Below are 27,409 nucleotides of genomic sequence, written 5' to 3' on the forward strand. Positions count from 1 at the left end.
GATGGCCTGGGCCCTTCCCCCCTGCAAGGTGAGACCTAAGGGTTGGAGAACAAGGGAATCAGGTGCCCTCCTGGCCGGGGAAAGGGACAAAGCCCAGAGGAGGAGGGGCTGGAGGGAGTTTCAGTTTGGGGCTGGCTGGGACATGGAGTGAAGGGCAGACGTGGTTGTCTGGCTCACTGCCCCCTAAAATGGACCCAGCTGAAGGGTCCGGTTCTCGACACCTACAAACTCTGTATTAGACCATGTTCCTGTCATCTAATAAACCTTCTGTTTTACTGCGGGAAGCAGCACGGGGTGAGGGATGTGCTGGCCCCGGCTTCCTGCAGACCCGGTTGCCCTGCAGTGGGGAACTGCGGCCAGTGGGATCCGCGATCGGCCAAAGCTGTGGACGCGACAGGTAAACAAACTGGCCTGGCCCGCCAGGGGGCTTACCCTGGGGGGCTGCATGCCAAACGTTGCCGACCCCGGTGCTACAGCAATCTCCCGTACAGCAATGGCTGTTACAAGACAGCATAAGATAGAACAACCCAGAGTCTAAAGCTCAGGTGTATTTGAGGATCTGGGCCAGTACTTGGCTGTTTCTATAGTAATGACCCCTGAGCAAGCAGTGCAATGTACATGCTTATCACTGAGCTTGTCCAGAGGCTGCACGTCCATCAGAATGACTAGATGTCCTGATGTGTAATAAAAACACTTGGAGTCATAAAAAATCAACCCAGTCTACTTTACAGGGCCTGAGCCTTCTCTCCCTTACAGCATCTGAGCAGGAGGAGAATGGCTAATACGGGCCACTGTTATGGCTGTTGTATTCTATTTATAAAAGCATAATAGTGGCCAGTATTATAGTTAGTGTATTCTCTTATAAAACAAGAACAAAACATAGAAAAATCAAAAATACAAATTAATGTTTTGAATTAATTTGGGGAAAAGAATTTACAGCACAATACAAGAATTTAAAACATTTAAAATATTCCTTTCTTTCTCTCCAGTATTTTCGTCTCTTTTGTTCCAATTTTGGGTAGCGGGAGTGAGTAGTATAAGAGCCCTACCATCAATCAAACGTTAACCCCACCCCTTGACCCCGTAAGCCGTGCACACAGGTCACTGGAAGTCCCACCTCCTGGGAGTATTACTTCCAGGGTCAAGGTGGACACATGTCCGGAAGGAAGGTGTGTCATGTGACCCCTGTAAGAACTCCTCCCACTGTCCTCTGCTGATCAGGATGGATTCTGCCCCCACAGGAACGCTTCGAGAGAAGATTTGACCAATCAGGGGGAGTTCTGGGGTTTGTGTGACCCCTCTAAGAACTCATCCCATTGCCCTCTACCAATCAGCAGGGGTTTCAGCCGCTGGGGACCACCCCGAGAGGAGACTTGCCCAATTGGGGGGAATTCTGGGGCAGGGTGACCCGTCAGGAGGTGGCTCGTGTGACCCCTCTAAGAACTCCTCCCACCACCCTCTACCAATCGCGATGGGTTTTGGCCACAGAGGGCAGCCCCAAAAGGAGATTCGACCAAAATAGGGTGGGTTCTGGGACGGGCTCAACCACCCAGAAGAGGGTCATGTGACCCCTCTAAGGACTCCTTCCAATGTCCTCTGCCAATCAGAGTGCAGAACCATCACCTCATAAGTCCCAGCGCTGGGAAGAGGAGGCCATCTCTTACCAAGAAGACGTGTTTTGGAAATTGTGGAAAGGCTGAGAGGAAACGTGGACTCCTTTACCACCCCTGTGAGAACTTCAGACTTTGTTTTAGCCCCGAGGACCTTTGGAGTTGTGTGGAGAAAGCGCTACAGCAGCGACAGTTCTGAAGAGGATGAGAGAGAAGCCAAGGGGATTCCTTTGGCCCAGCCATTGATGGATATGCCAGAATCCGAACCTGAAGCCCAACTGCTCATGAGACACCCCCATGAGCATGGTGGCCTCTCGTCATCCGCCACCCTGGAGGAGGAAGGCGATCATGGCTTGGGGGAGGCACTGGCAGACAAGGTGAATGGAAAAGACATAGCTCAGGTACATGAATGATTAAGAAGCGACGGTCGATGATTGGGTGTAATGAGGTTAGGAACCAGGGGTTGTGTAAATCTAAAAACAAGCAGTGGGAACTTACGCTTGTTTCTTGTCTGAAAATCTCTCGACAGCTTGACAATGCCTTTCCAGAGGACCCGGAGGCCCTGCATGGCGTTGCATCAAGCAGCGAAGGTGAACCAGGCCCGCCTTGTTTTTGCTCAATGCCGCTAGAAATTGTTGAAGATGACTCCGAGGAGGACGGCTACGAGGAGTTTAGGAGGAGGCTTGGCATGGAACTCGCTGAGCCAGTGCCACATCACGAGCGTAAAAATGTTATGCGGACTATTGTACACGTTGCTGTTTATGCTGTTCTTCATCACTGTCTTAGGGAAAAGCTTTTTGCAAATGGTGAGGGCTGTGTCATAGATGCCCCAGCCCAATGGCACCATGACTGTGTGACTTGGACTTCAATGGATAGAAACTGCAAGCTCTGAGTTCCCTCCCAGTAACACAATGCAAAACCGGGTCAAGCCCCCACCAGCGAGGCACTGAAGCTCCCCTATGACAAGTTGAAATCACTGAATACTGTGTTAAGTAGTAGTGGGGCCTCAGAGCTGGGACACCATGAACCCAAAGTGACGTCAGCTCTGCAGTCTGTAACCAAACTCCTAATAGAATCAAAATTACCTCTGACATTACACCATGGAGAGAAAGTGCAATTGGTGTTTGGGGCCCTCAGAAGGGGGCTCACATCACGAGGCACAAACCTCCAAACTCTCTCAATTCACTGGGTTTTGGAATCCTTGTCCCTTGCCTAGCGAGTGCTACTTAGTTGATGGCGAGTCCCTCCGTCATAAAAGGCCAAGGACAGTTCCACTGTCCTTGATTCACATAATCAGGATAACAGCACTTTATTCTTCCTGCCCCAATAACAGAGAAACTGGGGATCCCACAGCCGCCAAAGTGACCATTTGGGCTCCTGTGGGCTCAGGCTAGGTGGGGTGAGTGTCCTGTGCAAACGAGATCAGCTCCTGAAGTCCTTTTCCACAACTCACCACCAGATGTCAGGGTAGAGCTCATCCTGCCTCTGCTTACAACACGAAAACAAAACAGGGATGGTTCAGACATGTGTTTGAGTACAATAGAGTTGACTCATCCTGTTGAACTGAATGGTTTTAACCACACCCCCACTGACTAGCGAAGGTAACTGTGATTACTTACCCTTGCTGCTAGAGGGATAAATTTGATGGGTGTGCACCCATAGTAAGGGAGGTGGGTGGGTGAGTTCGGATTAATATGAAATGAAATAAAACCTCAGGAATTCGCAGATGCTATTGGGCAGTTTAAATATAATCCCTGGAGTTGGTAGAGCACTATTGGACAGTGAAAATGACCCAGGAACTGGCAGAACTCTACTGGACAGTTTAAATATGACCCAGGAGTTGTTTGAATGCTATGGGTCACTCTTTCTAGCAATTCAAAGCCATTAAAAGTTTAAAATACTATATTTACCCAAAAAAACCAAAACAACCAACCAAAAAATCCCACCACACACACACACACACACACACGGGTCTAACCCAAAACTGAAATGTTTGAAGGGTTCACAAATCTTCACCATGCTTTAGAACAATCATTTGCTCGAAAGACAAATTTTTAAAAGCTGTGGGTGCTTATTATGGTTGTGATACAACCATTTTATTTCAACCCCCCACCCCAAACTTTAAGCATGAAAGAAACATATTTAAAAAACAAGCCCCACAGACATTTACTGAGATCTGCAAAGGGTCCCCACTTGGAAATGGGTACAGTTACATTACGGATTGGCGATTTACTGTTTAATACTGTAAGAAGGCCCTACAGAAAAATGTATTTCAACTAAAAGGAAAAAAATGTGGCCAAAAGCAGCTCGGTTGTGCAGACAGCTTAATTTGTTGGATCATACTAAAGAAGTTCTGTATTAAAATCACAAATGAGTTTGATTCCCCATAGTTTAAATTCCAGGGTATTACTAATTAAGAGGTCTCTTGGGTTTTGGTACTGTTTCTCTCCCTCTCCGTGTGAAAGTTGCAAGCTGCTAATTGTGTTAGTACATCCGAGACAGAGTCTGTTCTCAAAGCAACACTTTGTAACAACAGAAACAGCACACAGAGACTCCCCGCCCTTTTGTTGTATTTATCTGGCTTTGTTAACAATTGTGCTTTAAAATAGAGATAGAGGATGTATGTGGATGGATGCTTGGTGTGGATAATAATTGAATGATCAGGGAGGTGCCAGCCTAAGAATCCAGTGTCCGTCGGCCAAAGAAGGCGTCAACCAGAGGACCCCTGGAGGGCAGACTGGAATCCACCCAACAGCCTCAAGGATGGGAGAACCGAAGAACAAGACGGAGCCGTCAGGAATGTGCCATCTGCTGATTGATTCAGCAACAGCATGATGAAGCAATTCCCATAGGCTGGCATAGGAATAAATTCCTATAAAAATGGACTCTAGAAATGGAAAACTTTGGGGTCTGATTCTGCAAACCAACTTCCAGGCGCGTCAGATGTGCATCTGACAAGGCCCTGCTCCCTCCTCGTGTCCAGGCCACCTGGCCAGGGGCTTGGCATGAGCAACTCTAAGGCTGGTAACTATGATAACAACCTTGCAGAACCTGTGTGTGTGTGTGTGTGTGTGTGTGTATGAATGAATGTGTGAATAAATATGAAATTGAATGGAATGTTATAGCTATAACTAACTGCTTACTATGATTCTTTCTGTATTCACAGTAAATGTGGCATTTTGCCTTTTCCCTTTTAATAAGATCCTGCTGGTTTTTATTTTATTGGTATAACAAATTCCCCCACCCCAGATCACAAAAGGGAATGTTAGGGAGGGGTGCCTAACGTCCTTAAGTAGCTATTATTTGAGAGTTGTAGCGATCAAATCAACCTGCTAGCTCCTATTTTGAAGTCTGTTTGAAACAAAGGCTTAGGATGGTGTAAAAACCTCATGTATTTTGGAGACTCTTTCAACAGAAACTCTCTTGAATGGCTGCTGGACTGCAAAAGGAGCCATGCTCCCTGTTTTTAACTCTGAAAATATATATTCTATTATATCACTCGTTGGCCATGCTGTCTTAGTAAATAATGGTGCCTATGTTTCTTGCAGTGTGATCTGTTTAGCATGGAACCAATCACTTTAAACTGCATTTCATCACTGGGCCAAGGTAAAAACCAATTTAATTGTAGTTTCGCTTAATAACTTCAGGTATTACACAGGTTGGATAGGGATTTGGGGGTAAAACTAACTAACATTTTTTCTTGTTCTTTAATCCAAAGGCCCAAACACACATGGGGGTGGGGTTGGGGGGGCGTAACTTTCTGCAATTGGCTTTTAAATGCATGTGGGTTTATTGAAAAGTATTTTGTTGCAAACTGTGTTTTAAACTCTCTCTCTCTCTCTCTGTGTAAAAAAACATCGGTGTTTTTTTTTTTAAGTATATGGCTGCAAACTGATGGTAATGGTGTGTTTCAAATTAACAGGGTGCTTTTTTAATGTGCAAAATGTGTTTTAAACTGGATTTTAAAAGTTGATTTTAAAAGCAGTTTGGTTTTTATTTTGCAAACTGAGGTGCATTTAAAAAAATGTTTGCGGGTTTGTTGTTTTTTGTTTTAAAGTGGTAGAAATAAACTCAACACTCCTGTTTGTTGTACAGCCTGAAATGGATTATTTTATTTTAAAGCTCTGACTTTTTAAATAGAAAAACACCCTAATGAATATTTTATTTTTAAGTTTACAAGACAGTTTCATGTGATTTATAATAATCATAATCATAATCATATTGTCTGCTCCACAGTACGGTCAAAACATGAGAGACCCTTAGACCAGAGGGTAAACAAGCTTAAAAGAAAAAGAAAAGAGACAGCTGAAAAGAAAAATTCACCAGATGGATGGATGAAGCCCAGTAAATATACTGTGTTTGGGAGGTTATGAGGTTTTGTATTTTAAGTAAATACATTGGTGTGGGTGAGAAAGATGGTAAAGTTAAGTTTTGTAATATGTCCCTTCCCCCCTAATCGGGAATGTGCAGTTCTCCTGACAATGCTGTAGTCAGAGCTACAGGGACACCCCCACCAGACCAGCCAAAGAACCAGAAATCTGCTTTGAGACCTTTAACAACTCAAAACAGCACAAGAGTGCAGATGAAGCATCAGGGCAGTCCAAACCTCAAATACGTCAAAGCCAAGGACAAAACAAAAGACTCTGGTAAAAACCAACCACGCAAACACAACTCCAGTTCCTCAGCGGCCACCTCCACACCAAGCCCTGAGAAAACCGTGAGTGAAAACGCCCACCTACGACGCTTCGTTCAGAAGACTGAGGGACGCTGTATCCTCGGGGGTTCTAAAAGAACGGCATTCTAAAAAGGTTTGGGGAAAATATGATGCTTTGTTCAGAATACCGGTGAACGGTGTATCTTCAGGGGGTCTAAAAGAAAGGAGGGCTGGAAAGCACATCAACAAAGCAAAAGCTTTGGTGGGTGACTTTTTGAAAAATACTTCAATTTTTGGCTCTGTGCAGGCGTGACTAGTTGTGGAAAGGGGCCTGGGTAAAAGGGGCACCCTCAAGGATACCCATCAGCTCAGGTGTAAACAAAAGGGGGGACAGTGCTTGGTGGACAAACAAATGGCTGCCAAAAAGTTCCAGGCCAGGGTCGCTGTAAAAATGTTAAAAAGGGCTAAAGAGGTAATGGGGAGGGGGGACAAAAAGAGATGCCCTCGACTGGAGGCTCTCAAACTGGAATGTCTGAAAATGGGGAGGTGGAATCAGACTCTCACTCAGAGTCTGGTTTAGAAAATTCCCCAGAGGGCTCTCTAGAATGATGGGTCCCCATTTCCTCCCGATGACCCTCACGGAGGCGCCTCAGAGTCTGACTCTCAAATAGCATCTGATGTAGATGGTCCCGTAGAAGAATCCCCAAGTAACCCTGAAAATGCAGAGGTGTGTATGGAGAGAGTGAGAAGTTGGCAACGTGAATTACCTAGATTTGGGGGGTTGGTGTATTGTGAGGAATTTCATTTTGTCAATCTTGAGCAAATAAATTCAGCTCAGCAGGTTGTTGAAGCCATACACAGGGGGATACAGTTAGTTCTCGATGACGTTAATGGTAGGGTAGGTCCTGATGATTATGTTCAGTTACATTTAGAGAGCCATAATTGAACTAACCCGTTGTTTTCGGTCTGAAGAACTAGGGATGAGCTGTCTGCTGAGGATTTCTTCAATCAGACCTCAAAGCTGCCACAGAGCAATAGAGTTGCATGTCAATGGGACATTGCACCTCGTTGGGACAGTTTTAAAAAAACAGGGGTGGGGGCCGCTCGTAGAGTTTTAAATTCTATCCTCAGTAGTCAAATCATCCATAAAAAAGAGACAATGTTTAGTAGACCTGACTTACACGGCTACCAATCTGTGTTTTGCGCGTGGGCTCTTGGCCGTCATGTCCGACCATAAACCTACGGATGCAGAATCGTTAGCGGGGGCGAGAAAGTTGCATGAGAAACTGGGCTGGTCAGATCAAAAAAAGATTATGCTCAGTGTCGTAGCAATGTCTGAACAGCATTTAGGAGTCAACACACAGGTGGTGCTGTATGCGGCGAAAGGGGCTTTTTTTAAACGGGCGGGGGGGCAGTTTACCCCAAGACTTATTTCATCCTGTTGCACGATGAGCATTACTATGGGGTTGTGAAAAAGTTGTTCGGAGCAAAAAATTATGGTGAGTTTTGCCCCACGGTGCACAGTCACGGCCACTCTCGCAGGTACAGCTGCTGCCTCTGCTTGAGCGTAACCTGCTCAGACAGCGTGGACGTGCAGCTGAGGTGTCCTCGCTGTAGACTGTATTGTCAGTCCAGAGAGCGTTTAGACAGACACATCGACTGGGCATCGACAGAACAAGCTGAATGCCTGTCTAAAACGTTGTGCGATAAGGGTCAGTCTTACGTGGACAAGCGGCACAGACGTAAAGGGAGGCGCTGTAAGCAGGGTCAGGGTTTGATCGCTGGTGATGTAGACGGTCACCTCGGTTTTATGGACAGCCTTAGAAAGCCCGAATCCTCAGAAAAGTGTATTTGTTATGATTCCGAATACACACAGGAGACTGGGTTGCACACTCCCAATTACATTTTTGCTATGTCCCTCAAGCCGGAAAAGTCCTGGGAATTTAAGGGTGATGAGTGTCTTTCTATGTTTGTTCAGACCTTTATTGGCAAAGAGTTCCGGGTCTACACGTTCCAGGCGCACAATTCCAAAGGTTACGATGCATACTTCATCATTAGACAGTTACTGAAGGAAAAGATGTGCCTAGACCTGATCACTCAGGGTAGTAAACTAATGTGTGTGGAAGTTAAGGCCCTGGGCATTCATTTTATAGACTCTTTAAACTTTTTGCCCATGAAGCTTGGTTAGCTCCCGCAGGTGATGGGGTTTGAAGGGTGCAAAGGGTATTTTCCACATTTTTTGAACACTTTAGAAAATCAAAATGACGTGGGGCCTATGCCCGGTGTGGAGCACTATGGTGTAGAAAGCATGATGCCCAGGGAAAAAGCAGAGTTTCTCGACTGGTAGCAGGCCCACAGGTAGGAGACGTTTGACTTGCAGAAAGAGCTTGCGTATTACTGTCAGCAGGATGTCAAAATTTTGAGACAGCTTTGTATCCTATACAGAAAAGAGATTATGAAAATGATGGAGAAGGGAGATCTAGTAGAGAGAGAACCTGGTAAATTCACTGAGATAAAACTGTGTATAGATCCATTCTGGTACATAACACTGGCATCTGCCTGCATGGCTATGTACAGGTTTATGTTTTTGGAGCCTACCACGGTAGCTCTTCTCCCTCCAGACAATGATCACAGGCAGAAAAAGATATTCGACCCCATCTATTCAGTAGCTGTTGTATACCTCTCACAAAGAAACTATACAAATAGGGCATGCTTTACAGGGTGGGGAACTACAGGTAGGCTCCTACTCTTTAGAGGGTTATGCCAGTGTTGACAGGGTACACACAGCCTTAGAATTTAATGGGTGTTCTTTTCCACGGTTGTGCCACCTGTCATTGTGAAAAAGCACAAAACCCTATGACGGGGACAACTTTTGGGTTTCTTTATTACAAGACGCAGCTCAAGACCGACTATCTGAAATAACTTGGTTTTGTAGTGAGGAATCTTTGGGAGCAAGAGTGGGAAGTGATGAAAGAAACAAACAGGGAGCTTGCAGGTATTTAAAATGAGCCCAGTTGCCCTAGCCTCTCGTGCCTAGGGATGCTCTTTTTGGGGGGAGGACAAACGCTATCTGTCTATATTACAAACTTAACTCCGGGGAAGAAATCCACTATTATGATTTTACCACCTTCTACCCTTTTGTAAAGAAAACCAAAGAATACCCTATCGGACACCCCGATATAGCTTATGACAAATTGGGACCCCTTGCAAATTATTTTGGAATTGCAAAACTTAAAGTGTACCCCACACAAGGCTTCTTTTTCCCATTGTTACCTGTCAGAGTGGGTGGCAAGCTTATGTTCCTGCTATGCCGAACCTGTGCGGAAACCGAGCAGCGGGAGATGTGCATCCATACTGACAAGGAGAGGGCCATCCTGGGGACTTGGTGCACGGTGGAATTGAACGCGGCCATAACGAAGGGGTACGCGGTGGCAAAAATATATGAAATCTGGCTTTTTAATGAAAAATCTGATGAACTCTTTCAGAGTACATCAAATGACACCTCCGCCAGAAACAAGAGGCTTCAGGGTATCCCAGCTGGTGCACAGATGAAGAAAAACAAAATAAGTACATGAACGATTTCTACCAGAAAGAAGGCGTGCGTTTGTGCCAACACGAGATCAGGTTTAACCCCGCTAAACGCCAAATCGCTAAACTCTTTCTAAATTCCCTCACGAGCGAGATCCCGCCAGATCAACACATCACCGAGTTTGTGTCGGCAGGCCCGAAAACATACCGGTATACAGGTCGGGAGGAAAGGCCTGTATGAAAGTCAAAGGTATTACCCTGAACTAGGCAAACTGTCAAAAGATCAACTTTGACAGTTTCAAAGATCTAGTCCTGGACTATTGCACGGGCCTGCGAGAAAACACCTCAAAAAAGAGAGAGGTGCAGCAGCCCTCTATCGTAAGGAGCAAAAATCAGTGGTAAATAGAGACCAAAACCCTAAAGAAAACACAGAAAGTCATTTACAACAAGAGGGTCCTAGGAGAAGGCTTTAAAACCCTGCCCTACGGATTTTAAAATGGATACGAGGTGGAAACACCCCTTTTCTGCAATTCTCGCGGGGCCTAGCAACTGTGGGAAAAGTTACTTTATAAAAAATGTGTTGGATAATGCCAAACAAAACATTGTCTGTTATGCCTGAGAATATTGGATAATATGGCTATAAAAAGCATTGCAAGATACACATGTCTGGGCTTGTTGAAACACATTTTGAGCAAGGCTAGGCATGCCCAAGAATTTAAATGTATTTTTTACAAAATTCATCACCATCCGGTCGTTTTGCACTAAGTCGTTAGAATACAATTTTAAAATCCGGTCAAAAGATAAACCCTTGCTCTGATGATGTAAGAAAAACACTGAGTGATAGCTGCAGGCAACAGAGCGGGGGTCTTGTAATTGTCTACTGTGAAACACAATGCCTGTCGCATTTTTGTTTAAACATTTCATAATGCTTTTAGGAAACAACATGCTCTTCGGGGGGTGCCCGTATGAGTCTAAAAACTCTCCACGGTTACGCTCCGCCAGACACAAGGCAAGCCAGTGTTCACCAGGTTGGTTGTGTGGATGCGCGATACAAACCTAGGGGTCTCTGAGACAGCTTGTCGCCAGGGAGCCAAATCACAAGGGAACACATCTAAGAAATTCTTTTTTGTGTAAGGCACCTTGATAAGACACACGAGAGCTGCACGGTGTCCATGTTCACATATGGTCAAGCAGAACGTCTCTCCTCTGATTTCTCTCTATGATGTTGTCAAAAACCCCATGCATGATCAGATTGATGGTGATGGTTAAAGCCTTCCCAAAACGTATTTCTGCTCTCAGGTTCCCGGTTTTAATCAGGGAATAGTCATCGGTGCATTCCTGGTCGGGAGACAGGTCAAAGGCAAACAAGGTGTAACCCTGTGGAAACTCCTCACGGTCGATTAACAGAGAACAATCTGTCATGTGTTTACCAGTGTCTCTACCAGATTCATGTATTCTCTCACGCAGCATCCTGCCTCGAAGTCTGGTTGCAGAGGCTTGGTTGGTATCTGTTCACCATCCACATACAAGGCCACAAAATTAATATCATAATGTTTAAAATGAAAGGGATTTTTAGTGTAACTTCCACTCAAGGCATAAGACAAACCCTAGGACAAGCATTTTGGGTAACTGTCCCAAAAAACAGGTTCTCCTGGTTATTGACCCTGCTGCCCATGGGATGCTAAACACTTTCATTCCCACACGGTCCACGGGATATTTACCATTTGTGGTAAGCAGGGACTCCGCGTGCCCCAGACGAACGCTCAGGGCCACCCGTACTTTCTTCACAAAAAGCGATGCTGATACAATGCGCAATTTAAAGCCTTCGGCTGCACTGCCCATTAAACAGAAAGCGTCTTATCTGCGCGTCAGTTTAAATTTTCACATCCACTCCGTTCAACAAATGAGACGTATCTGTTCTGATCTGTCTTTATTTCAATGGTAATGGTATCGATGTGGTGTTTTCCGACAGGAATGTGATGAGGTTTATCGTAGGTGATGGTGACAAACTCATTGTTCCTTCCTCAGACAGGGACACAGTGTAACAGGGGAACAGAAAAGTCACTCACAAACTGGTGTTCTACAATATCTGTTTGCAGATACAGGGAATTAACTCCCCCTGTGATGTCTGCCCAGAAGGGGAATTTTTGGACGCTGCGCTTGGGGCCCAAACCTAGAATGTTAGCTAGCTCCCTGCTGGTAGAAAACATCAAAGTAAAATCAGCGGATTTAAGGCTAACTTTTCTACCCACAGGGTCATCGTTCATGACCACCTCAGGTGGTGGGGGATGACGAGCCACGGTATTGTTCATATGATCCAATCATTTGGGTATGGACAAGTAATAACCTCGTCGTAGGATAAAACTCTATGCCATATCTTCAAAGGTGATTTCAAAAGGGGTGTCCTCGTTGATAGCGTTCCAGCTGTGCGGGTGTTGTATTTCCACTAACCCCACCTCCCAGGCACCCGGGAGATCCAAGGGCTTAATTAGCTGTATTGTAAAGTTCGAGCTGGTGTTTTGAGGAAAAACTGCAGAGCTGGCATTGCTGGGCAAAGTCATGTAAAACCCGCTGTCGCTCATTTTTCGCTCCCTCAGTCTTTGCAGGAGGAATCTTTTTGTTTGTTTGTGTCTAAACGTCAGAATTGAGAAGCTTCCACCCAGCTGATAAACTTATCCCCCGCCCCCCGCAAACCATTTCACCAGTAGCTGCTTTTTTCTCCCTTTTCCTTTCTCCGCTAGAACTTTTTCGATCCTGCAAATCTTGTCTTGTTTGGGGTTTACTTTTTGTAAATCTTCAGGGTAAAAAGATCCAGTAACTGTCTCACCCTCGTAATCTTTTAATCGGTATACAGGTCTCGGGCTCCTGGTTAAGGCTTCATCCACTATAAATATCTCATTGGTAAACGTCTGTTCACAACCTTTTTCAAAAGCTCCTTTGGTTTTAGATAGTCTCACGTGGTCGCCTTTTCTAAAAGGGGCAACAACCGGTTTTATTTTAAAACCGTCTCTATCAACCGGTTTCCATATCTTCAGAGAATTGGAAGGGTTAACATCAGCAGGTCTGGTACGTAGAGTTCTGTAAAAGCTCTGGTTGTAACTCTTCATAAAGTCAGGTAACAGGTCAATGTGGCGAAAGGCGTTATGGGCTGTAAAATATCGCCACATCCTCCACATCTTTTTCAAGTTCTGTTAAAATGGCTCCACAACCCCTGCTTTGACTTCATTATCAATAACAAAAAGCGTTAACACTGTGCCGTTTCAACAATCTCCTAAAAGGTTTGTTTCAAAATTCTTTCCACCGATTAGTTTGTCATTTTTGAGGCACGTGACCTTGGCTAAAAATAGCTTTCAAGGCCTTGGATTCCTCACCGCTCATCTTGTCTTTTAGGCCTAAGGCCCAGGCATATTTGGATAGAATGTCTATCACTGTTAAGATGTATTTAAAACCGCTGTTGTGTTTGGAGAAGCGGTGCATACGGACCAAATCTGCCTGCCATTGCGCGTCCACATCTGAAACAACGGTCCTGGTTCTTTTAAAACGTATTTGAGCTGGTTTGTGTAAAGCGTAAGCATCCTGGTGTGAAAGCCAAGCTCTGACCTGTCTTCTATTTAAAGTTTTAGGATGCTTTTTGGCCACTTGAAAAAGAAGATTGACCCTGTCAAAGCCCCCAACTTTCCTGGGGGTTTAACAGATTTTCTTTAACAGAGCCGTCTGTGGAGACATGGCTGTTCCTGGGACCGTCTTTTACGAACATAAGTATGGAGGGGGACACGTTCATTCTGGCACATTTAAATAAGTTTTATTAATCGCCTGGTTTAACACAATCTTTTACAGCCGCCTGAAACAAAGGAGGCCATGATCCCTACCATGAGGGAGTCTGAGCTGGTTCATTCTTCCATTTTTGTCCTTTTCTGGATTTTCCTCTTGAGATCTGGGTCTCAGACAGGAGCAAAAACAGCTGATGCGCGATGGATTTACTCCCACAGGGCTACCGATGTGTAACTTCTCAAAGGCCTCTAGAAAGGCATCGTCGAGCTGTTGAGAGATTTTCAGACAAAAAACAGTGTAAGCACCCCACTTCCTGTTTTTAGATTTATGCAATGCCAGGTCGATTCCTAACCCCATTACACCCCCATGATCGACCGTCGCTTCTTAATCATTCATTTACCTGAGCGCCGTCTTTCCCGTTCACCTTGTGACTCCCCCAAGCCACAATCGCCTTCCAACTTTAGGGCATGGACAATGAGAGGCTGTCACACTCATCAGGATGCCTCACAAAGGTTTGGATTTTGGAGTCGGGTTCCGACGTATCCATCAACGGTCGAGTCAAAGGGCCCTCCTCGGAACTGTCACTGCCATAGCGCTTTCTCCACACAATTCCAAAGGTCCTCGGAGCTAAAACAAAATCTGAAGGTCTCACGGGGGTGGTAAAGGAGTCCATGTTTCCTCTCAGCCTTTCCACAATTTCTAAAACATGTCTTCTTGGTGAGAGATGGCTTCCTCTGCCCAGCGCTGGGACTTATGGGGTGATGGTTCTGCACTCTGATTGGCAGAGGGCGTTGGGAGGAGTTCTTAGAGGGGTCACAAGACCCTCTTCTGGACGGTTCACCCAATCCGAGAACCTGCCCCATTTTGGTCAAATCTCTTCTCGGGGCGGTCCTCTGCAGCCGAAACCCATCGCGATTGGTAGAAGGTGGTGGGAGGAGTTCTTAGAGGGGTCACACGAAGCACTTCCGGACGGGTCACCCCACCCTGGAACTCCCCCCAGTTGGTCAAATCTCCTCTCGGGGTGGTCCCCAGTGGCTGAAACCCCTCCTGATTGGTAGAGGGCGGTGGGAGGAATTCTTAGAGGGGTCACACAAACCACTTCCAGACAGATCACCCCACCCCGGAACTCCCCATGATTGGTCAAACCTCCTCTCGGGGTGGTCCCCAGTGGCTCAAACCCCTACTGGTTGGTAGACGGTGGTGGGAGGTATTCTTAGAGGGGTCACACAAACCACTTCCAGACAGATCACCCCACCCCGGAACTCCCCATGATTGGTCAAACCTCCTCTCGGGGTGGTCCCCAGTGGCTCAAACCCCTACTGATTGGTAGACGGTGGTGGGAGGTATTCTTAGAGGGGTCACACGAACCACTTCCAGACAGGTCATCCTGCCCCGGAACTCCCCCTGATTGGTCAAATCTTCTCTTGGGGCGTTTCTATCAGGGTGAAACCCATCCCGATTGGTAGAGGACAATGGGAGGAGTTCTTAGAGGGGTCACATGACACACATTGCTTCCGGTCATTTGTCTGCCTTGACCCTGGAAGTAATACCTCATGGCTTGGGACTTCCAGTGACCGGTGGGCAAGGCTTACGAGGGCCAAGGGTGGGGTTAACATTTGATTGATGGTAGGGCCCTTATACTACTGGAGCGCCTTCTTCTGTTTCTCTCCCGCTTCATTCCCCAAGCACTCGGCCAGGACAGATGTCATTTAGGACCTCAGTTGCCACCAGCTGGACAGAGGGACTTGGGTCTTTCTTGAGGAACTGGAGAGCTGAAATGACAGAGAACAACATGCTAGTGTACAGACTGTCAAATCACAGCTAAGCGTGATCACAGAATCTTGAACTACCAGAGCTGAATGATCACATTGTAAAATGTGAAACTGGGCTCAGTCCTTCTATTGGGATGGAAAATACACGAGAGATGAATATGCCTCACTTTTCATATTGTCACCTGTGCCTGAAATAGCTGGAGACTTACTATCTCTGAATACCATGCTACAGAAGCTCTCCAATACAAAGAAAGCTTTAGGTTCCTCCATTGGCTCCCTTCCATGCTCCCAACAAGTGGGGAGGCCCTGACTCAACCAGAAAGTCATCCACTCTGCTGTAAATGGAAGAAGGTCCATTGTTTTAATAGCTTCCACTTTTAAGTTTATTTTCCATCTCTATTCAGGAGCCACGGTCTGAGCTCCAATAACCCTGGAATTGAACAGAGACCAGGTCCAAGCTGGTTTGTGCAGGATGCAGGGCACCTACTGGAAGAAAAATTGCTGGTGGGAAATTTGGGGGAGCAGAAAGTGGCTCCAATTTCTCCTCACCTGGGCAGTCCACAGAGAGCCAATAAAGCCCAAAGAGTGGATAGCACTGGCTGCGGAGGGGGCCTTGCCAGGACAACCAGGAGATGCATGGACTCACATCACACCCCCTGCAGCTGCCTCCTTCAGGGGAAATTAAAGCTGACTTTCTACTGGGCAAGACTGAATTTGTCCTTGGATGTGTGGCTGATGCACTTTGCACCAGTAGTATCGGTTACTGCTGCTTGTCAGCTAAATTCCTTTAGAACTCACGGATGAGCAGAACTTCAGCTGTATTTATTACTTACACATCAGCAGATGGTCCAGGTTCAGCCATTTCATACGCTGCCTGTCTGTGTGTTCCAGGATGATGCCTAAATACACAATGGAAAACAAACAACAACAATAAAACCTTCCCTTGTTGAGTGCAAAGTGATATTAGCAGCCCCTAGACAGGTCTTTGGCCTCTCCTACTGTGGACCTAAGGGTGAGCTGTGGGCAAGAGGATGCTAGTGCAGTTTAGAGTCCACACTGAAGAGAATGAGAAAGACTTTTTTTTTTTAAGAATGTTTACACAAAACCCATTTGCTTTAAAGAGTCTGTGTTCCTCTTGCCACTGCTGTCAGTTATTGGAGACATACTACGCTAGTGTCTTGGTCTAGTGGTCTGAGCAAAGGCCTGGGGCCAGGAATAAGTGAGTTCTAAGCAGGATCCCACAAGGTGACTGACAGGTGGGACTTAGCCCACAATGCCTGCCTGTCTCACCTGGGTATGCTTGGGAGAAGAGGGCACAGGGTCAAAGCGGAGGAATCTTTTGCCTCCTTGACAAGGTGGTGTGGCCAGGAACCTGAAACAGCAGGTGCTGAGGGCAGGTGGGCTGCATGCCTCCCAATGATGAAGTAGTAGTGAAGAGCACTGAGCAACACTGTGGGTGGGTCTGCACTTTGAGCGAGGGGGATCACTCCCAGTTCAATGGAACAGGCCCACTCTAGCTCGGACAGCGCTCGCATGCTAAAATTAGAATGTAGCTAAAGCAGCACGAGCAGTGGGAGGAGCTAGCCACCTTGAGAATTGACTTTGGGGTTTGGATGGGATCATACTTGGGGTGGTTAAACTTCCTCCTGCTCCTGCCATCGCAGCTACTCTCTATTTTTAGCACTCAGGGCTAGTGCGGGTATGTTTCATCAAGCTGGGAATTAGCCCCCCAGCTCCAAGTGTAAACATGCCCTATGAGACAGTGTCCCAGCCTCTACTACTAAATGACTGCACCGTGCTTTCCCTGCAACTATCCCAAAGCACTTTATAGCAAGTTATGATTTCCTCTGACCACCACACTGGAGAGGTAGGGATATTAACATCCCCATTTATGTATGGGAAGCTGAGGCACAGAGAGATTAATGGCAGCTCAGTGCTGCACAGTGGGATTTTTTTCTCTCTCCCTCAATGGGAATACCAAAAGGGACACTGGGCATCATCTCTCACCAGCTAACTTGGCTGCAACTGCCCGGATCTCTTCCCATCTGCTAAAGAAGTACATGATGGTGCTTTTGTACAAGTTCTCCAGCAGCTCGGCATTCTCTTTGGCCTAGAGGAAATCAGGGACACATGAGCTCTCTCTGGCTAGAAGTGCCCTTTGACTGCCAGCACATGCTTTTACGAGCCACAGGTAAATCAGAGAAAGAACAGGTGACTGGGTGGATGTGGTTTGAAAAATGGGGATCTGTGGCAGATTTACATTTCCCATCACCCTCAGTCATATATCCCACTCTGACCGTTATTTCCATTACCCATCACACATCCCCCCCACACCTCTACACCACCACATACCACTCCAGTCAAGAATCTCAGACACTTCAACAGCTCACTCACAAGGTGTCTGCAAATGTCCACCTGGAGCTCTTCAGGCTTCAGCTCGGCTGTGCCATCAAGGTGTTCATTCACGGCAGTTTGGAGCCTCTTCAGTCCCAAAAACGGGACACAGAGGTGAAACGTAGCTCTGCATTCCTGAAAAAAAGGAAGCGTGTCACACCATTTAATTGTTCCCTACTGAGTGCTTTGGTCATTCAAAGGGAACTCATCTGCTTGACTGCTCATCTATTCCAGGATAAAAAGGGATTCATCTGGATGTAATTGGCAGAAAACATGCAGGAATGACTAATAGAGGGGAGAGCTTCCACTGCAACCTGGAGGTAGCATCAATGTCTTTTTGGAACAGATCTACCTACGAAAGCTGCTTCACCAGGTCTCTCTTCTCTTCTGGGGAGGCAGGGGCCTGGGGTGCAGAGACAGACAGGAAGAGAGAGCTGTCGGGCTCAGACCCATGACCTATCCTGGATTCTGGTGAGGCAGCCATGGACCAACCTGGCGGGAACTGACTCAGCAGGAGGGCAATGAACTGAGGGGGGAATGTGGGCCTCCAGAGCAGGCAGGAATAGCAGAGCTCCCCTGTCATTGGGAGGAAGATTTCTTTGGCTTAGTAAATAAGTCACTCTCGGTCTTACCACTGAAACCCTGGGGTTCGGGTCTTGCAGGTGCAGCAGAAGTGTGAGCCAGCTCTGTCGAACCTGCTCGGTGAAATAGCCCTTCCATTTTCTTTTGGTCAGGCGGGCCAGGATGCCAAAGAGGACAAAGGACCATAAACGAAGAGCATCGTCCTCCTACAGCCAAGAAAGCCCCACAAGTTAGTAACTAAGGGACAATCACATCATGTACCTCGCACAGCCATCTCTTCTACACTAAAGTCGAGGGATTCCAACTACAGCTAGTCGGGAACACTTTCATGAACTAATTTTTGATTCGAATTTGCTGATTCATCAAACTATTTTAGCGACAGTTCCATTTTGATGAAATTCCTCCAGAAGCCAGGCGGGGTCCTTAGAAACCTGCCTGCTGTCTTGCCAGTGCACCCATTCAGCTCCCTGGAAGCCGATCTAGCAGGCTGACTGGGATCGTGGGCTTCCAAACCCGCAGCGTCTGGGACCCTGGCTCTCAAATTTGCAACTCCCTGGCACTTCTAGCTCCCACAGTTTCCTGGGTTCCCAGCACCGGGATAGTCTGAGAACAGACTGCCCGGACCCAAGGCTTTCAATAGAGCTCGGCTGAGAATAGGAATTCTGTTTCACAAAGAGTTTTGAAGTTTGGGGAGAGGGATTGCCACAAATAGGAACAAAACCAAAATTTGACATCTCAAAATTCTCTGCAAAACGGAATCATTCCAACCCTCTCACGTAGAAATGGTATAGAGCAGGCCCAACGCTCTCTATTGTACCTTGGAACCCCCTTTTCATGGTTATCTAGCTACCTAATCTAGTATTCAGACTTTCTTTGAGGTTCTCAGTGGCAAGAAAGAAGAACAGAAGGGGGAGACTGTGGGAGCAGGGATGCCATCCCCATCCTCCTAATGTTCTCCTCCTCCGTAAAACACCTCTCTTCCCTGGGGCCGAAACATCTCTTCACTCTGACATGAGCAATGCCCAGGGAGTAAATGGAGTCTAATCAAGATCGCTTGAACTGGGGCTGGAGAGTTCTGGTCACATACGTTGTCAAAGTAGGTCCTGATCTCTTGGGTGAGGTCTCTGAAGGAAGAACCTATGTCCTTCTCTTTCAGCTCCTTCAGGACTTTGGCCACTGCTTTCATGCTCTCGCCAATGACTTCAGAACTGAAAGGGTCACTTAAGGCCCTAATCAGGATGACCATAAGAAACTTCTTGTGCTTTTTCACCTGGACAAACATACGACATTAAAGAACACTGATCACTGATCACACTTCTAATACGTTTTCTTTAGCAGTTATGAAGCTGTGGGAATTTCATCTCCCCCTCCCACCCCCCGGAGACCTATAGCTATATTTCAGACCAGGTTCGAGCTACAATGAGCCAAACTTGGTGCCATAATACACCTGTGTCGTCCTATTATTAGATTCCTAGTGACTTAGATTCCAAGGCCAAAAGGAACCCTTGTGATTATCCAGTCTGACCTCCTGCATAACATTGAACTTCCCCGAAATGGTCTCTGTTGGAACTAGAGTGTATCTTTTAGAAAAACGTTCAATCTTGATTTTAAAATTGCTAGTGACAGAGATCAGAGGAACAGCCGTGTTAGTCTGTATTCGCAAAAAGAAAAGGAGTACTTGTGGCACCTTAGAGACGAACCAATTTATTTGAGCATGAGCTTTCGTGAGCTACAGCTCACTTTAAGTGAGCTGTAGCTCACGAAAGCTCATGCTCAAATAAATTGGTTCGTCTCTAAGGTGCCACAAGTACTCCTTTTCTTTTAGTGACAGAGAATCCACTACAACCCTTGGTAAATTGTTCCAATGGTTAATTAAAATTACCATTAAAAATCAATGCCTTATTACCAGTCTGAATTAGTCTAGCTTCATTTTCCCCCATTGAATCTTCTTATACCTTTGTTTGCTAATGGGAAGAACCCATTCTCAAAATGTGTTCCCCATGTGAGTAGTTCTAGACTGTCCTCAAGTCACTCCTTAACCTTCTCTTTGTACAGCTAAATAGATTGAGCTCCTTGAGTCTATCACTAGAGGTATCTTTGCCAATCCTTTGAGAATTCTTGGGACTCTTCTCTGAATCCTCTCTAATTTATCAGCATCCTTCTTGAATTGTGGACACCTGATCTGGACACAGCATTCCAGCAGTGCTCACATGAGTGTCATATTCAGAGGGAAAAGAACTTCTTTACTCTTAGTCAAGATTCCTCTCTTTATGCCTCTAAGGATCATTTCAGCCCTTTTGGCCACAACTTCGCATTGGGACACCTTATGTTCAACTGATTCTCTGCCATGACTCAAGTGGTTTTCAGCATCATTGCTTCTTGGGATAGAGTCTCTCATCCTGTAAGTATGGCCTGCATTTTTTTTGTTCCTAGATGTAGACATTTACACATGGTCATATTAAAGTGCACAGATTGTTTGCTTATGCCCAGCTTAGCAAAGGATTTAGCTTGCTCTGTATTGACTGCAAAGAGGTTCCTCGGGTATGTGAGAGAGCAGAATTTGGCCGAGTGCATTGTGTGCAGCCTCTGTAAACTCCGAACAACTATTTTCCTTGGTTTCTCTCGTTATGCTGCATTCTAGTCAGTATTCTCTCTTACCTTCTCAGGCGCCCCATAGACTAAATTTCCCAGGCCTCTTACAGCCATCTGCCGGACAATGCTGTTCCTATACTGTGACTTTTCTTCCAAGATGTGTAAGACTGGCTTAAGGAACTTCTTCTCCCTGAGCATGGGATCACTCATTAGCTGAAAGAAAATCAACCTGTCCATTAGCCCCAATATGATCATTAAGATTGGGAATAGAATTTGAGCAGACATGTCATACACTAAAAACAAGAAGGAGTCCTCCTACAGCCCCAGTCTTGAGGATACAGACAAATATGGCTACCCCTCTGATACTTGGCACATAATCCACTGTAACACAAATGAGAAATTCCACACAAATGAGAAAGGTCTACAAAACATGGAGCTTTCCTTTTGGGCACTAGAATAGGGATCCACTCACCTCTTGAGAGCCTCTTCGTGGCTGGGTATGGTATCACAGTCCTTTTCTCACCCCTGGTGCACCCTGCCAGCCGTCCTCAGTGCGTCTTCTGTGGCTCAGGCCTCTGGCTGAGTCCCAAAGTCCAAAGGAACCCCTTCTGGGGTAGTCCAGAACAGTCCCATTCCCCTCACGAGGGTCTCCAGCCCCAACTCTGGGTCCTTTACATTCTGCCCTTTGTTCAAGCTCTCCATTAGCATTGTCCCCTCCATGGGGCTTATGCCACTGTTGGTGGTAGGGGAACCTAGGCCTGCCCCTAACTCTGGGTTCCAAACCATGGATCCTATAAACAGGAGCTAGGCACTGCTTGATTTCAGGTCATTGTCGCTTCTTCCTACCGGCCACTTTTCACCTTAGGGTTAAAGTTCTTCGGGACTCTCTTCCTGAAAACCCAGCTTAAGTAAAGGCTGCCAGAATCAAACTCTGGCTGTCCCCTGAATTTCTGTGGCCAGAGAGCAGCGCCCTTTCTTGCCTCTCCAGTTCCTGCCAGGAAATGACCTGCTAAAGCCCTTCAGTTCCTTTTAGCCAAGCCTGATGGGCTCGGATTGGCTGCTTTCATGAGGCCTCTCTAGACAGACCCAGCCTGGGGGCTCTTTTCCTGGGGCAGGGTGTAGTAGGACCATGGGGCCTCTTGTAAGGAGCCTTAAAGCCCAGGTACAGCCCATCACAGGCACAGAGAGGTTGTTTTTCTTAGAACCAGATAAGCCCCGAAGATAGTTGCTTAGCATAAGTGGGAAATATGATGCAGATTTTGGAGGAAGACTGTGGAAAGGGAGGATGCTCCAGCAGGTATCCCCACACTAGCCTAGGACTTAGGAGACCCAGGTTTCATTTCCTGCTCCCTCAAAGACTTCCTGTGTGACCTTGGGCAAGTCACTTAGCCCTTCTGTGCATCAGTTCCCTGCCTGTAAAATAGGAAACATAGTGCTTCCCTACCTCGCAGGAGTGTGGTGGGGATACAGACATTAAAGAGTTTAGAGGTACTCCGATACTAGAGTAATGAGAACCTAAGATAGACATGAATGTAGTTGTAGGTTGCTTGGTGGGTAGTATTAGGACACTCGGTTCATTCAGAAGATGTGCTGAGCTAAACCAAAATCAGGAGCTGTTGGTTAGGATCAGCACTAGGACTTGGCAGAAGAGGTCCAGTCATCCAAACTCTGTCCGTATCTCTCTCAGCCAACACCCGTGGTTGTGTAGCTAGTATAGGCAATGACGGCAATAAAAACCACAGAGAGAGAGAGAAGGACTCAGAAAGGTATCGTGAAGTTCCTGGTGAGGTTTCCATATAAAGGAGGACCTATTCTACTGTCTAAAATGACAATTACTCCTATGAACTGAACTGTACAACTCCCGAAAGAAAGGCAGACAAGAGTCTAATGGTGAAACTGCTCTTCAGAGCCCTGTGTCTTACCTGGGCAAGGAAAGCTGTGCTGGTGACTCGGTGGTTTTCTGAGGGGGAATTCACCCAGGGGAGGAGGCTCTGTATGATCTCAGGTGTTATGAGTCCAGATCTTAGCAGAAGCCTGGAAGACAAAAGAAACCGCTCATGGGCTAGATTGCACACTTCAAAAACTCAGCTGCTCTGAGCATACAGCTCTGATATCTAGGAGTGGGAGCTGTGTGTTTCCACCCAGGACACCCCCGCACCCCCCGCCCACAAAGCTATAAACGGGAGGTTCCCTCTCAGCCACTCTATTGGCTACTCATTCCCAAGGATAAAATGATGCCTCCTAGATCTCTTACCTCACCAGCAGACACACTCCCTCATGGTGTGTCTTGGGGTTTTCCACAAGAGTCCAAGTCCTCTGCTTCCTGAGCGCTCTCACCAGTCTCTCATTCCCACCCTTGAAAAGCACAGATTCTAATGCTTTGATAGAAAGCCTGGGGAAAGAGAGGCACAGAACTGCAGCAATCAGGAGGAAGGTGCAGCTTGAACAGAGAGTCAGGAATTCCCAGTTACTTCTCAGGTCTGCTGTTCAATCGGCAGTTCACCCATTGGCAATGTCCTGGACACCAGTGTCCCTGGAAGGACTTGATGCTGGGAGGTAAGTTTCAGTCTCATACATCTCATAGGACTAGTTTTGCTCGGGACAAAATTTTGCAGTCCTTTTTCATAGAATCATAGAATCATAGAATATCAGGGTTGGAAGGGACCTCAGGAGGTCATCTAGTCCAACCCCCTGCTCAAAAGCAGGACCTATCCCCAATTAAAGCATCCCAGCCAGGGCTTTTTCTCTTTCTGCAAGGAGTATGGGCACTAGCAGAGTACAGTGATATGGAAAAGATACATGATCAGGACCCAGAAACAGGGGGCATAGAGTGTGGTGATCACTAATGGACATTTTGGGGTCATATCTCCAGATATGAGGTGACAGAGTGCTGAGGGTTTGCACTTGAGTCAGCACTCTGGTCACTATTCGTACTAATTCGGTTCCTCACAGAAGGCCTAATTGGATAGAGGTGAACCTGATTATGAGGTCAAATTGGGGCTAGCGAGTCAAGGAACCAATCATTCCATTAACAGGGAAACTGTATAAAAGGACATGGGCAGGAGCCCTTTGAGGGGAACAGACAGAGAAAGAAACTTGGGTGACCAGATGTCCCAATATTTGGGGCTTTATGTTATACAGGTGCCTATCCCCTCCCCCTCCCACCCCCGTCCTGATTTTTCACACTTGCTGTCTGGTCACCCTAAGAGAAACAGGAAGACAAAAAGCTAGGAGAGCCTGACAAAGTGAGGTCTCTGAGTGGAAACACCTTACCCCCCACCTGACTTTTGGAGAAGAGCTTAGAAAGTTGAGATACAATATAAAGGTGCTATGTATTGGTAGGGGGATTAAATAGACTATACGTTGGTGTTTACAAGCAAAAAAGTCTCAACGCGGTCTGTGTTTGTGGAAGATGTGGGGGTGCAACACCCCTCTGTGTCACAGCTGGGGGATCATCAGGGATTTCCCTGTTATCTGTGCAAATGGAGAGCCTGTTGGAGAAGCCGGTGTAGAGGTTTGGCAGCCCAGGTGATGGAGGGAACACTGAAATGGGTGCTGAAGCAGCAAAGAGAAGTGTAGAACAGGGGTTCTCAACCTTTCTGTTTCTGAGCCTCCCCCCACCCTCAACATGCTAGAAATACTCCATGGCCCAGTTCCAGGCCTCTGCCCTGCCAGGCATCAGAGTTTGGGGCTCCTGGCTCCAGATTTTAACCCCACAGGGTGCAGGGGCTTGGGGCTTTAGTGCAGGTGCTGGGCTCAAGGCTTCAGCTTTCTGCCCTGAGCCCCAGCTAGTCTAAAGCCAACCCTGCTTGGCAGACCCCCTAAAACCGGCCCGGTTGAGAACTGCTGGTGTAGAACAGTGGTCTCCAAACGTTTTGGCTCACGCGCCCCCAGGGTGACCTGCCGCAGACGCGCCACCGATGGGAGACCTGCCGCAGGCGGGCCGCCAGAGGGGAGCACCAGCCGTGGACGTGCAGAGCTGCCGCCGAAGGAAAAAAACGGCAGAGTGCCGTCCGGCGGCGCTACTGCTGCCACGCCCCCCCGGGATCATCCTGCGCACCCCAGTTTGGAGACCGCTGGCGTAGAAGACCCGACAGACCTTCCAACAATCCCAGCAGGCAGAAAAACAGCCTTTCCTCGCCCGGTAGGTTGAACAGCAAAGGAGTCGGCAGGAATTTATACGGGAGCAAGCCCAGGTCTGGCAACAACTCCTCCAAAGTTTGGTGAGTCCCGTGACAGGAAATGGAAACCAGGCACAGGAGATCAGACTGTAAAATGGGACCCGCGAACAACCCCCATGTGTTTTTGGTTACTCTTCAAGGAGCAGCAGTGAGACCTCCTAGGGACAGAACAATGTGGGCCCTTCAACTGACACCCTATTTAACCGGGGAAGCACATCTAGAGCTTTTAGTGATGAGCAGGCAAGAGATTATGACATGATTAAGGCAGCCATGCTGGACGAGGTGGGGCCTGTCCACAGAAAAGTACTGCCAGACATCTAGAGTTGAAAGATGGATTGAGGGATTATGCCTCTGTGCATTTGGACAGAAATTAAAAGATTGGGCCACTCATTGGTAAGGCCAGATACTCAGACTGTGGGGGAGATCATGGACTGCATGGTTCTGGAAGTTTCTTCAGAGTCTCCCTGAGTATACCCGAGAAAGGGTTCTGTGGCGCCAGCCAGTTCATCTGGACCCCACAGTTAAAGTGAGAGGAATTTGCAGAGGCGGACATTCCCAGAGTGAGTCAGTGGTCTAAGGGACTAGATTTGAGAAGGACCAGAGTGCCTACAGCTGGGAAGGGCAGCAAGAAGAAGAGGGAGGAGCCTCAAGGAACTGTAGTGGGAGCTTGGCCTACGGCGTGCTTCCGACATGGACCTGAAGGACATCTAAAAAGAGACTGTCCGAAAATGGACTGTGGGTTTGCCCAGTTTTGTGGTTGGGACAAGACTCCCAGGCAGGGAAGAAAAAAGAAAGTACCTACCGTATCGGTCTGGGTAGGGAGGAGCCACCAAAGGGACTAATGGACACAGCTTCATCCTGTTTGCTAATCAGGCAGGAGTTAGTGAAACCCCACTGGATACTTCCCAGAGGTAGGATCAAAACTGAATACCAGGTCCATGGGGACAATAAATTCTGCCCAATGGCAGAGGTGACTCTGAAAATTAAGGGGAAGTTTAGGCAGAAACATGTAGGGGTAGTGGATGGATTGCCCCACTGCCTTCTCCTGGGCATGGACTGGAATCCCTTTCTAACAGGGACACCAAGGCAGGGATGGAGGCCCAGGAGGGTGGAAATAAAACCTGAAGGGCCAGGTAAAGAGGAAATATATGTAAAGGGGCTGGAGGAACCTAGACACGAAGTATAGACAAGAGGGAGGAGAAAGAAAACAAAGGTCAAGCGTAAAGGTGACTTAAGATCATCCAGTGGGGTCAAACAGTCATCAGAGCCCTTACCACCAGGATCTCAGGAGCAGGCATCCCTAGAACACTTTGGAGGGACTCAGAGCAGTCTGTGTCCATGAAGAGGCCGGGGCACAGCCTACCACCCCGTCACATATAGGTACCTAAAATGGGCCTGCACATGGGCCAACAGCATGAGCAGAATATATACTCGTGTCTGCAGCGCCAGCAATCACATAGCTAGGTACCCATCCATCTGAACAAATTCAAGTTTTGTGGACAAAACTGAGGCACCCATCTTGAAAACCTGACCCACTGTGGCCACTACATAAGATCAGCCTTACTGGGTCAGTCCAATGGTCCATCTAGTCCAGTACAGTGTCTTCCAACAGTGGTCAATGCCAGCTTCTTCAGCAGGAATGAACAGAACAGGGCAATCATGAAATGATCCAATCCCTGTTGTCCAGTCTCAGTTTCTGGCGGTCAGAGGCCTAGGGACACCCAGAGCTTGGGGTTGCATCCCTGACCATCTTGCCTAATAGCCATTGATGGACCTGTTCTCCATGAACTTATCTAATTCTTTTTTTTTTAAACCCAGTTATACTTTTGGCCTTCACAACACCCTTTGGCAATGAGTTCCACAGGTTGACCGTGCGTTGTGTGAAGTAGTACTTCCTTATATTTATTTGATACCTGCTGCCCATCTGTGAACAGAGCTGAGATCCTGGTTTCCTAGGAAAATTCAGAGACATTATAAAACCATGAAGTCTGTAATTTGAGCACCTTGTTGGCATGGAATAAAGAAACACATCAAGAAGAGAAACTAATCATGTTGCGAGATTGGTGGGAAATGTACATTAATGTGCTACCAGAGCTGAAGTCAACTGAGGACTCAGGAATCTTAGTGTTAACTGGCGAGGGGCACAGAGTGGGTGCCGAGGGGCCTGGTACATACATTCTAGCTCACTAAAAGATTGCCCCATGAGTCTCAAATAAAAGTCCATGTCACCAATATCATTGTGAAACGCATGTACAGATGCTGTGTCAAGAGTCATGGATATGCATTGAAAATTACATTCTTAGGATCTGTGTCTCGGGACTAGTC

At 47.0% G+C, this 27,409-nt stretch overlaps 1 protein-coding gene and 1 long non-coding RNA gene across 2 annotated transcripts; one reads left to right on the forward strand and one right to left on the reverse strand.

Moving 5' to 3' along the window:
* The first annotated feature begins 5,157 nt into the window (after positions 1 to 5,157).
* On the forward strand, positions 5,158 to 9,875 carry LOC142069681 (uncharacterized). Its single transcript, XR_012665631.1, has 3 exons — positions 5,158 to 5,216; positions 5,847 to 6,327; positions 9,750 to 9,875. It is a non-coding gene; the product is annotated as an uncharacterized LOC142069681 (long non-coding RNA).
* Positions 9,876 to 15,219: 5,344 nt separating this feature from the next.
* On the reverse strand, positions 15,220 to 19,751 carry LOC142069699 (maestro heat-like repeat-containing protein family member 2B). The gene is made up of 7 exons (XM_075121745.1): positions 19,742 to 19,751; positions 18,906 to 18,925; positions 18,362 to 18,424; positions 17,730 to 17,864; positions 17,343 to 17,445; positions 16,169 to 16,234; positions 15,220 to 15,335 (listed from the first exon to the last, which is right to left on the reverse strand). Exons 1-7 carry the CDS (start codon positions 19,749 to 19,751, stop codon positions 15,238 to 15,240), a joined length of 495 nt encoding a protein of 164 aa, XP_074977846.1. The 3' UTR covers positions 15,220 to 15,237.
* Positions 19,752 to 27,409: the final 7,658 nt, after the last annotated feature.

The sequence above is a fragment of the Caretta caretta genome, chromosome 20 (genome assembly GCF_965140235.1).
Source record: "Caretta caretta isolate rCarCar2 chromosome 20, rCarCar1.hap1, whole genome shotgun sequence".
Lineage (NCBI taxonomy): Eukaryota > Metazoa > Chordata > Testudines > Cheloniidae > Caretta > Caretta caretta.